Source organism: Clinocottus analis, unplaced genomic scaffold (genome assembly GCF_023055335.1).
Source record: "Clinocottus analis isolate CAN_PGR_092001 unplaced genomic scaffold, fCliAna1.0.p SCAF_4, whole genome shotgun sequence".
NCBI lineage: Eukaryota > Metazoa > Chordata > Actinopteri > Perciformes > Cottidae > Clinocottus > Clinocottus analis.
In genome coordinates this window covers 23,875,215-23,887,630 of record NW_027176153.1, presented here as the reverse complement: position 1 = coordinate 23,887,630, position 12,416 = coordinate 23,875,215, and the positions used below count along the sequence as shown (strand labels likewise).

The 12,416-nt window shown below is 44.1% G+C and overlaps 1 protein-coding gene across 1 annotated transcript; it reads right to left on the bottom strand.

Annotated features, from left to right (window-relative positions):
• Window positions 1-1,349: 1,349 nt before the first annotated feature.
• On the bottom strand, window positions 1,350-12,071 carry tamalin (trafficking regulator and scaffold protein tamalin). The gene is made up of 8 exons (XM_068597891.1): window positions 11,747-12,071; window positions 9,284-9,336; window positions 8,300-8,354; window positions 6,725-6,827; window positions 5,103-5,196; window positions 3,335-3,401; window positions 2,567-2,633; window positions 1,350-2,348 (listed from the first exon to the last, which is right to left on the bottom strand). Exons 1-8 carry the CDS (start codon window positions 11,945-11,947, stop codon window positions 1,840-1,842), a joined length of 1,149 nt encoding a protein of 382 aa, XP_068453992.1. The 5' UTR covers window positions 11,948-12,071; the 3' UTR covers window positions 1,350-1,839.
• Window positions 12,072-12,416: the final 345 nt, after the last annotated feature.

Genomic DNA, 12,416 nt, shown 5'->3' with positions numbered 1-12,416 from the left:
CCAAAAAGATATTAATAGAAAATCAATCGAGCACAAGCAACAATTACAAACATTTGATGGTTGCAGTCTTGATTTTATGTTATTTGGTATTTGTGGGTAGTTTGTTGTTGCAGTATTTTGCTCCTAGACACCAGTTTGTCATTTTGTTGATTTGTTTTGGGAACACAAGACCTTTTGCAGCATGTGTGTCAAAACAATAAATTATTATCATTATTCACTTTGTGAAATGTACTTCCAATCTTCTGTATGTTTGCAAATATGTCAAATTAACAAAACTAACTCCGCTTTTCTCAACAGAATAAACATTCTAGTAACTTAATAAATAATAATACTTGGAATAATAGAGTAATATGCTCAGGAAGAAACTGACCTCCATCTGCAGTTCAGTCGCCGCATCAGCATTGGTTCTAGCAGTAGAGCAGCATGCAAACATTTGAAACAGTATTATTATTATTAGCTAGCTAGCTAGCCCCTCCCCCCCATGCTTACAGCCTACTGGGATAATTACCCAGCACCCTCCTTGTTTGTGCATTGTCTCTGCTAAATGGCGCTTTCACACAGTGTTCTTAGTGTACCATCATCTGGAATAATTACCCCTCGTTATGCCCATTCACTCTAAACCCATGTTTCAAGCAGCGGTGAGCTTGCATAGCAATCCCTTAAGTCACCCCTCCTCCCCTCCCCTTCGTGTCCACACAACAGTCGGAGGGCTCGGCTCCAACACATGGCCACATACCATCGCTCGCCATCGCCAACGCATCTGTGAATGAGAGGCAGAAGGACAAAAGAGATCAACGCTGGAGAGAAAGTGACCGCCATGACCTCACGGGTCAGCTGGGAGGCAGGAATGAAAAGACCCCCCCCACCACACACACCACACCACACACACACACACACACACACAGAGGAGCGTGGAAGAGGAGGACGCCGCATTCGTTTGTAGGAGCTGAAAGAAAGCGGTTGTGTTGGGAATTTTGGGTCATGCCTTTCTCTGCACATTCCTCGCCATCATCTCAACAATAAGCTGTGTCATAGCCAAAACAACAGCCTCCCTTCTGGATACTTTGCACCACAAAAAAAAAAAAGCCTCGAACCATCCGCGACCAGACGTTCACCTCCAGAAGTCGAGCGATAACATTCTCAAAACAGCGGAAGAGTTGTGAAACCTTGAAGAGTTGCTATATTTAAAAAGTATCACATGCAGTCAGACGGATGTGTACAAACAGACTGTGTGTGTGCACTCGAGGGCTAATTTAAGTCTGGAAGCTACAATTCCCACGAACGGTTGTGGCTTGTGAAATAAAATAGATTTTCTTGCAAGTTTGCACAAAAAAAACGGAGTAAAAATGAACATTTGAAAATGACATAATTTATTTTTAGGAACCGCGACTTAAGACGGGAAAAAACAAAACATGATCAATAATAATCATCCAACGTAGATATCAAAGTGGTCTCTTAGTAAATGTCGTGTTGCGCAATCAGATTGTAACGGGTCTTTTATCAGCTGTCAAAATACAAAAAAAGTCGCTGCATGCAGTAAAAAACAGAAAAAAAACTATTTTTTTACAGTAACATGTTAAAAATAAATAAATAACTTAAAGAACGAAACAAAAAAAAAGGAAACAAAAGTTATTTACAGCTGTGACACATTGAGGGGAACGTCTCCACGTGATCTTTGGTCAAACAAGGAACAAGTGCAACTGCAGAGACACACACACACACTTTGGTCTCGTCACTCTTTGACGATTTTTCTTTGGCGTTTTAGTCCGACAGTCCGTGGCGCTTTAAGTCTTTTTTGGCGGGTCTGTAAAGTCCAGGCGAGCGGCTCCGTTTTGCCGCTCACAGTTTGCTCTCCTCCTCCTCCAGCGGCCGGTTCAAGCCCGGGATGAACTTGAGGAGGCGCCGGCGGAAGCTCTTCTGTTTGGGCTTCCTCTGCAGCGAGCCGAATCCCCCCTGCTTCTCCCCCGAGGTGGACGACGACGATCCCGACGACCCCCTCATGTAGCTGCGCGTGCTGGCGCTGCGGGTCAGCTGCGTCTTGGCCGTCGTGAAGAGCTCGCTGGCCGGCCGGAGACGCTGCTGCTGCTTCTTCTGCGGAGGTTTCTGCTGCTCTTTTTGGTCGGCGGCGCCGCCGTCAACAGAGTCCACGCCGCGGTCCGCCGGGTACAGGCACGTCTGGTAGAGCGGGTCGTCCTCGGTGGCCGTGCTGCTGAGGAAGCTGGCGCTGCTGCTGGTGCTGCCGGTGCAGCGGAGAGCTCGCGGCGTGGCGGGGCTGGGCGTGCCGAGGCTGCCGTACATCCCCGCCGACTCCAGGGACTCGTAGACGGCGGCGTCGCTGAGCACTATGCCTGCAGGGAGGGAGTGGACACATATTTTATTCACGTGTCAACGAACACACCAACTATTCACACAGGGACGAGCACAGGGGGATTTCTGAGTTTGAGACCATGGGAATGTTTGTTAGCTTGCACTTTGCAATATTGTAAAAGCAGCATTGGCTTCAAGGGTGTCAGGTTATCCTGGTGAAATCAGGGACATTGAACGCAACAAAACACATAAAACCTACCATGAACGAGCCTCTGCTCCTGCACCATCAACGAGCGATATTCATCCCACTTCTCGTGAAGAGTTTGCTACAAAAAGAAAGGCACACATTAAAATAAATACTTTCACCGTGAAGTAACTTGTGTACAGTTAAACATGATGCTACAAAAGGTTAGTTTCCAGCTCATGAATGACAGACATTTCTAAAAGTAACACAAAAAAAAAGCCAAATTCTCCTCGTCGACACTGCCGGCGCAAAGTTACCTCTTGCGTCAACGGGACAGTGTGTGTGAAAACTGTAACCAACAAATACACAACCAGGAAGTGCAGGCTAAAGCTAATGCTAATTGTTAAAGCTACAATGAAGTCACCTCCCCACCTCTTCAATAACATGGATAGCACCACTCAGTGATGAATCCATGTTGTACCCGCGTGTCGAGCAGCAGGTTAATCTTTAAAAACGTTGGATTTGTATCTCGGAGAGCGGCTGTGTTGCAGCTCTCTCACACACTCACACTCACACACTCGTGGATTAGAGCGGGACAGCTGCTGTAATCTCTGAGGCAAAGCTGGCAGCTTTTTAACAGCCACGAGTTGGAGAATGTCTGCAGAGATCAGTGAAGTGCTGAAGCAACAGGTGGCGCTGGAGGGAGACAGGTGTGGATGGGGGGGGGGGGGGGTGTCTATATGTAGCATGTAACATAATGTGTGTGTGTGTGTAAAGGGGGGGGGTACTGGACACACACAAACAGGCCGACCCGCTGCTGCAGCGACAGTAAAGACTCTTTACCTTCAGAAACTGCAGCCGGGCTTCCAGCTCCGCTTTCCGGATCGAGTCGCTGTAAACCGTCTCCAGCCTTTAAAAAACACACACACACACACACACACACACACACACACACACACACACACACACACACACACACACACACACACACACACACACACACACACACACACACACACACACACACACACACACACACACACACACACACACACACACACACACACACACACACAAGACCAGAAGGCAAAAGAGTTATCATGCAGAACGGGAAACACTTGTTAAAACAACAAGGGGAGAAAATAGCTATTAAAAAGAAGAAGAAGACAGTTGTGACCATATGAAAGACTCTTTTCATAAGACGAGCTGGGAATAAAATCTGGTGTCAAACAGTTTACAAGCGAGGGGGAAAAATCTACAGTTTCCACTGGAGACAGTTCAGTGAATCAAATCCTTTGAATTGCTCGAGCGGGGGACCGATTCATGGAGCTTGTTTTCACTTTAACAGTTTAGAAAAAAGACCCCGGTTGTGGATGTAATTTGACGTCGGTCTGTGTAATCTGCCTCTGACGCGGTTCACCTCACGTTTTCAGCGGCGGCGCTCGAGGCCTCGCTAATTGTCCTTTTAATCTTTTACATGCAGGAGGATGAGGAGGATGAGGAAGAGAGTGTGGTTCAGATTAAACCCCACTCAACAGCGATGTTCAAGACACTTAAGCTCCGGGATGACAGCTCCTTTTTTTAACTCAATAAAATGAAGTCAAAAATGGATCCTCTGATTATCGTTAAACTTTTAATCTACTAGTGAAGCCGCTTAACGGTTAGTTGAACGGCTCCTGAATGCACCGTCTCCTAAAACGCTTCCAGTTTGGGATTATAGGAGTCCGTGTCTGACGGTTTCAATAACTTTCTGAAATAGACACCTTCATAAAATATATTAAAAAGATAAAACAGGACTAAAGCTCCGGATTCACACTAAATAAAGAACAAATACGGTTTGAAGCCACTTTAATTTCTCTCACGTGAGTCTTCAAAGTTTCAAAGTTGATGAGCTCCTTTAACTTTTAGGTGTTTGCACAGTTTTTTTTACCACATTCAGAGTGAACTTTGGGCATATTTAACAAATAAAACTCATTGGAACGTAAGCAGTAATTGTTCTGGGATTTAAAGATGAAAATATGCCAACGTGTAAGGCAGAAGGAAGTTTAAAAAGTAAAATGACCCAATGAATGAGGGAACATTGAATGTCAAACACATGGACCATGAGCATTTTTATGTCTGCAAAATACGAAATGCATCAAATTAGAAGCAAATCCTCACATTTCAGAAGCAGGAAACTGCAAATATTTAGTTGTTTTGCTAAGTTATTAAACGAGTGGTTCATTCCTCCACATGCAGACTGACTTACAGAGATTTGTATTAACAGATTAAACCTTGTAACACACACTTTAATTTGATTGATATAACAATATCTGGAACGTTTACTGAAGAGCTTCTGTTGTTTTTAGACACCCGGCTCTCCACAAGTGTTTACATCATCTTGTTATTTTACATTTTCCCCTAAAATAAATATTCATATCAGCCGAGTGAGCAGCAGAGTTTGTTTTCTTGTTTCCACACAAATCAGATTCTTTGCAATTATTAAATTCCTTCCGAATCAAATTATTGTTTCAGCCCTGGAATGAATGGATCATGTTCATTCATTCATTCATTCATTAGGACTAATGAAGCCATCAGGAACAATAAGTACATGAACAGTTGATCGGCGTACCTGAGTGTGTTGCCGCACGCCCGGATGAGCTGAACTATCTCCTTGTGCCGCAATCCCTCCACGGTGGCCTCGTTTACACTCGCGATGGTATCCCCTGAGAATACACACACACACACACACACACACACAAACACACACACACACAGTTTAACAGCAGCCTCCAGGATCCGCTCCAATCAACTGTGGCTTGAATCACTACAAGATGACGCCAACTGAGGCTCGTTTGATTCCACATGAAACCCTCGACACACACGTGCGACACACATGTGGAAGTCGCGTGCGGTCGCTAATGAACTGAAGCTGATCTCGAGGCGTCGGAGCCGTATTTGTTGTTTCTTTATCTGTGAAGACGTGTTATTCCACATCAGACTTGTTGGCTGTGGTGTGTGTGTGTGGACGCTTCGTGCGTGACAGGAGCCTCCGTGAGGATTCGGCACAAAAGGCCGTTTTCCTCCCTTTCAAAAAAAAAACAACAAAAGCCGATTCCGCTTCATGCGATCATCGCAGCGAGACGCGGGGAACAATGGAGCGAGCATGTGAGGAATGTAGGAAGTGAAACTGAAGTGACATATGCAGGTCGGGTGAAAAAAGGAAGGAGGCGCAGGGTCACCTTCCTCCTTTCTGACACACGCAGGGAAACGTTAGCGTCCAGCCGGCTCGTGACGGAGAGGTCGTGAGTTGTTTTTTTTTAAAACCACAGAAGTAAGCGAGTGCGGGGACGACGTGCTGCTGGAGGCCGAACCAGGAAGTTAGCGTCGCCCTGGTTCCCTCGACAGAATGGGATGTTTTTTTGTTTTATTATTGTAGAAACATGTTGTGCGGCGAATATGAGAACAACACGTTGTGTTCAGCAGGACGATCTTCATGAATTAAATCCACTTTTAGGATTTTTTTAAGCAGAAATCGAATCACCAGGTGGATGACACCGAGGGGTCATTTTTAGTCGATTTGACATAATTTTTAAAATTCACCTTTTAAGGCACTTTCATATAAGATACATACCCGTGTTTTACGTCATACATTGCAGAACAATCTCAGCTATATCTACGTAATGAGGCAACATTGTCATAAGGCAAAAGTTTAAAGACAAATTATGGCTCTAAAGCTGAAAAATGGAATCTCAATTTTTGGAAATTCTTCATATCACTTATGAAAACATAACTTTACTCATGTGGTTGGACTGTCTTGGTGATGGAAATTGGTTTACCAAAAGTTGAGGTTCACAAAAGCAGTGAAATATATGAATGAAATGGTATATACAAGTAAATAAATGTCTATAAACTAAACTTTTTATCAGCCTTGTTTTTTCAGTCTCATCGTTCTCTCAATGATGAGACTGAAAAAACTGCACGAGGAAACTGTAAATGTTTGGCAATTTAAATAACACTTCCTTAAAAACTGGCATTTGAGCGGTTTTCTCTATCAATGTGTACTTCCCCAAACCGCCGGCCTGAAACACACGAGCGCTTTTGTTGACGTAGAGTACACAAGCACCAGCTGGCACAACGAGAGGATGAACCCAACAAAAAAAAACTCGTTCACTTCCCCTCATGTCTGTTGCGAGTGTTTGCCCAGGCCTAAAAATAAGTCTTCCATATTAAAAACACAAAAGACAAACTCACCGACTTTAAGTCCTGCTTGCTGGGCCGGGCTGTCCTCGTGCACCTTGCACACGAACGTGCACATCTCCACCGAGTTCTGGTCTTGATGGTGCAGCCCGTAAGTCTGAAAGAGACGTTGAAGACGTATAGATGAATACTTCCCTTCTACTTTGTGTAGAGGTCTGTCTCACACAACGAGACGGACGACAACAGTTTTGACTGACGAGCTGAGGAAGCCGTGACGACAGGAAAGCAGTTTACAGTCACTGAAGATGCAGAGAAGTGGTGCAAGAATTCAAAGAACTTCTGCTTCTCTTGTCTAATTGAACAGAAACAGCTGGTCGGCTTTTTCCTTTTACACTAAATAACATGTTAACGTCTTTAAAAGAGTACCAACATGCATTGAAAAGTCACTATAAATGTGGACAAGAGCCTCCATCCTGTGATGAAATACACTCTAAAGTTGCACAAGTGACAATTGTTCAGGCTTCAGTCGACCAAGTTAAGTCTCTGTGTTACAATCCCTCCAAGAAAACACTGCACGTGTGCACAAAAACCAACAATTTCTGCATTTATCGGAACACATTTCTGCGTTTTCTGAACATGGAAAAGCAGTTTTCCATGTATTTCTATACAAATAAACACAGAGTACATTACTGTGAGCCAACTATGCATCTAATATTTAGTCGTCTTGGAAACTGTTTGTGTAACTTTCACATGCATTTGCATGCTCTTCCTCGTTTCGGACCACATTGTCTCTCGGCAGAAGGTCGACGCTCAGCGGGACGCAAATAAACTTCCCTCTGTCTCGCGCGAGCGTCGCTCGGTCGACACGCGATTGAAAAAGCGTCGCGCTTCGTTCCCCTCGACACTCAAGTGCTCTTTGATCCAACTTTACGATCTTTTATGGGACATTTGCAACGATTCAGATCTGCAAGGCTCATTTGCTTCTCAGCCGCCTGAAAGATAAACAAAAACTACGCAAATGTCTCTTGAACGCAAATGTAAAAATTTGCATGTTGGAGCCTCGAGGGAGTAAAACCACCAAGAGCACACAGGACTCATCTCTCTCTCTTTCTCTCTCCTGAACGTCAAACTGGCCCTCGTGACCTCACTTCCTCCCGGCCACAGGAAGGGTGGGAACCTCCGTCGAAACCGTAAATAGAACAATACGTCTTCTCCCTCGAAGCGGCTCTCCACTCCCAGAAGAATCAAACGTTGAACCATTTCAGAAAGCTATTTAAAGAGTCAGCAAAGCGGGTTGAAGGCGATGGAGAGACATCGAGGTGAGCGTAGAGCAGGTATAAGAAGTGTGTGAGCAACACACACACACACACACACACAGAAAGAAAAACAACATCTCCTCGTCTCTCCGGTCATGGGACGAACACTAACGCAGTCATTTGACTGATGCGTGACCTTTCACCCTCGCAAATGCCGGGATTAAGAGATTTACACGATAAGACGTACACAAGTTTTAGCATCTGTCGACAGAGATGTGGCCGATCAGGGAAATCCTGTTAAATGGCACTCGAGAGGCTACCAACCCCCCCCACCCATTGGTATAAATATATAAAGCGTTATTAATCCTCTTACCTGGATCTCGAAACCAAACGACTCCTCTTCATTTTTTTCCAGGACCACGACCTTTCTGGAACAGGACAGAGATGTATATTTATATTTATGTCACTGTATGCTGCAGCTTTCTCCATCTAAGAATCTTCTTTTTGGCCTTTTTTATAAGAATAATACTGAAAGACTCATTTATGAAACAGCCTTTTTGTGCATTACGCAAACAAAAAGGAGGTCAACAAGCCGCTCATGTCCATCTCTTGACTCCTCTCTCCTCCATACATATAAATTGCATTACGAGATCTCTCTCTTCTGGCCGCACAGGACTTCTTCTGTGTCCGGCAGCGTCGAGACGTCACCGCTTAATAAAAACGTACAGATCGTCGGTCTGTCGGTGCCGGCGGACGTCAGCGCCGCGTCCCACACGACGCATGAAAATTCATGACGACCCTCAAAAGGATATCGTGCGCAACAACAATGGCTGCCACCACTGAATGAACGTTTGAATGAGGGCCTTTCATGCCAGTCAGGCCGCTCATTTATACCGAGGAATGGGACGATGTGGGATTTCATTTATTAAAAAAAACACTTAATAAGTTGATCGTGGTGGATTTTTATTATCAGGACGAGTGATTGTCCAGCTCTCTATCATGTACTGGAAAAGTACAATTAAATAAATACAGAAATGATAACGTGAGAAAGAACAGACTCGCAAAATATTATCATTAAAAATATATATTTATACTTTACTGTGATTTATGATTCCCATATTTAAGATTAAGTTAATCTGTGACAATAATACATACTTATTTCTTACCTACATCTTAAGTTAAGTCATTTCAGAACGTTTTAGTGCCATTTAAGCACATTTTTATGATTTATTGGGATAAAAGTGTCATTATTTTTAGTCCAAGATAATCGTGACATGAGATATGTACATCGTCCCAGACGGTGGAAGATGAAACGATCAGAGTAAAGAATATAAAGTATATTCGAGTGAGATTGTACCTTTGTGGTTCTGGTTTCAGCGTCAGAGGTTTCCACTTCTGCAGCCCGCCGCCCTGCGAGGAGAAAAAACAAAACAAGTCATGAAGCGTGAAGTGTGACAAACACCTGCGTGACGTTAACGCAAGATTACTCATGAGGGTTTCCCCCCCTGAAAGTACCAGAACACACCTTCTGCGCACACACACACACACACACACAAGAGTGCATTAACCGGTTCATCGAGTCTTGACGCCACGACACACACGTGTGCGTTTGTTGTGTTCGTCTTTTTTTTCAGAGTCATTACGCCGCCGTGGAAACGTCACAGAGGTGAAACCAGAAATGCGCGTCTGTCCGCTGTTTTTGTTTACTTCACACAGTCAACAACAGCGTAGGAGCGTCTATATTTAGCCTCCAGTTCAGAATCTGAGGCCTTCAGGCCGTAAAAACTGCTGACCTGTGTGAAAACGCTCAATTAGAGCGGTTTCTGCAAATTCCAGCCCATTAAAGAAACAAATAAAGACCAACCAGGCTGAAATAACTGGCACAATGACTGCATTGAGCCAGAGCTCCAGTCAACAGGAGGTCAGGGCTCTGCGCTACCTGACTGTATAAATAAGGAAGGTATCTGTCCAAGAAGGCTCCGCTAAATCACTTACAATCAATCCTCCTCTGTTCCAACTCAATAATATTAAAATGCTTCCCCTATGAAAGGCGGCTTTGTGCCGCGGGCCCTCTGCGCAGTAACATGTTGCTTTCTTTACGTCCCAACACTTACAGAATTGTCCCGCTTGTCTCAATGAGTGCATTTATTCCCCCAAAAAACCCTCAGAGGTCTGACGGGGGCGGCCGGAGCGGGATCTGTGTGCACAATGCACTGTTGTAGTTGTGTATCCCTTCACTCACACACACACTGTGTGTGTGTTTGCAGGTTTGTGGATCACTGAGCCTCTCCCTCACTGTACACGGTCACACTTTGTCTGTTCTCAACTGCTTTTCCAAAAGGAAGTAAAGTCACAGAGTTGAATGAAGCGTCATGAGCGACACAATGAGCAGCAAAATGAGCCGGTTTGACCCTCGAGCCGTGCAAACTTTATAAAGTTTCATGCAACAGCAGCTGAAGCCGGCGTCTCTCTGCACCATCGGAGGAGAGGACGACCTCCACTAAACACATCTTGTCATCACGTTAAAGCTTTTGAGTCGTTCATCTCGGGTGAAGCGATCTTTAGTACGCTCTTGTTTTGAAATATAAACATAGAGACAACATGCAACACAGTCAATCTGATTTAATTACAGTATCCACCATTATGTAGCGATAAGAATACTCCAATTTGAAGTTCATTAGTAGTTTTAATGAAGTATATAGTCTGTACTTATGACACAAGTACATTCCATATGTTAACGTTGAGAAATTATACGTTTTTTTAGTTTGTGTTCATACCCATAATGCATCTTTTACCATGCATTAATGCCACTTCATTGAGAATTACGATGACAATGGTTTCTGAATTAACTAGACGTAAACAATCTCTAATATCGGTTCCCACATGAAGCACCTGAACATCATAAATCAGAGTTTGGGTGGTCCACACGCGCCCTGGATGGGCTACTGTTGACCTTTAGAGAAGATGACCTCTGTGGATAAACTGAACCAGCAGAGCGTCCCGAACATTTGCAGAACCAAGAACATGGATGGACCGATTAAAGCGACAAAACACACACAATACATTGATCATGGTGAATTTCTATTATGTGCATAATCTTCCTGAGCCTGACAACAGACTCACACCACGTTGCTTTTATGTATTTATCCATGCATGGGGAATGATTTATAATTCCTTTATATAAAAGTGTTTGTTCACTAAAACAAGATGTGATGAGACACTACCTTTCACAGTTTTACTGTAAACAACTATTAAAGTTATTCCAGTATCTGTCAGTGACAGTTTCAGAGCGGTAAGGACACGCTGGTGATAATTAACAGCAATTATTCTGTCCAGGATCATCGTGACATGACATTTATTATGTTGTGTAATCAAGACTGACAACACTACACATCTCTGTGGACCATGTCAGACATAATGTAAGATGTTTACTTTGAGATAAAGCAATACAAAGCCCGTGTGCTGTCTACACGTCCTGATGCCAGGTGGAAAAGTCACTAAACTGGACACACACACACACACACACACACACACACACACACACACACACACACACACACACACACACACACACACACACACACACACACACGTGAGTTTTTAGTTTGCTGGTCTTCTTGTATCTCCTGAACCAGAACCAGACTTGTTTGGGCTTATTTCAGAGTGGAAACGTGCTATTCAACAAGTTGAGATGACAATTTACATCTTAAAAGTTGCTTTTAGCGGGCAGCTCTTTACTAAATCGATAACTTCAGACTCCCAAATGAATGAGCCCGCAGGAGAAAATGGAAACGCTCAATACTTTAAGGCACTTTCTTACCTTTTTGAAGTTTCTGGGCAGCGTCCCTCCGGAATAAGCCAAAGTCTTGTAGTTGTAAACCTCCGAGGAGTTCCTCGGTAAGTCCACAGTCCTGCAGCTGTCTGACTTTGACGAGGGGAAATAAATGTCGTTGTCCTGAGCTGCGGGTCCACCAGTCTCTGGCCCGCTGGAGTTCACCTTCTTCAGCCTCCTGAACGTCATGCTGAGCTCATGTAAAGTTGTGGAGAATATTATGAAAATAAATAAAATAAAGAAATGTCTTGTTTGTCCTGTGAGAGAGAGGAAACTACGCGGTGAAAGATGCTGACGGAGCTGTGAGCTTCAACGTGGAGCCAAACAACTGCAATGTGACTTGAGAGTGCTTCTTCTGAAGAGGGCTGGGGGGGCGGGACTTTTATTGTGAATGACACGAGCGCGCGCCAATAGGGACGTTGACGCGCGTCCTTCTCTGCTGCCTTCAGGTGCGCCTCGGACGTTTCTGTTGTCACATTCTTTCGGACACTGCAAGTGTTTGTTTGTTTGTTTGTTTGTTTGTTTGTTTGTTTTAGGTTTCGCGGGCTACTGTAAATACAGCAACACGTATTGATTTTAATCAAAGTGATTGTTGTCGATGCTGAAGGTTTAGTTTATTGATCGAATAGTTCATGTGGTATTTGGTGTTTGTTTTCAT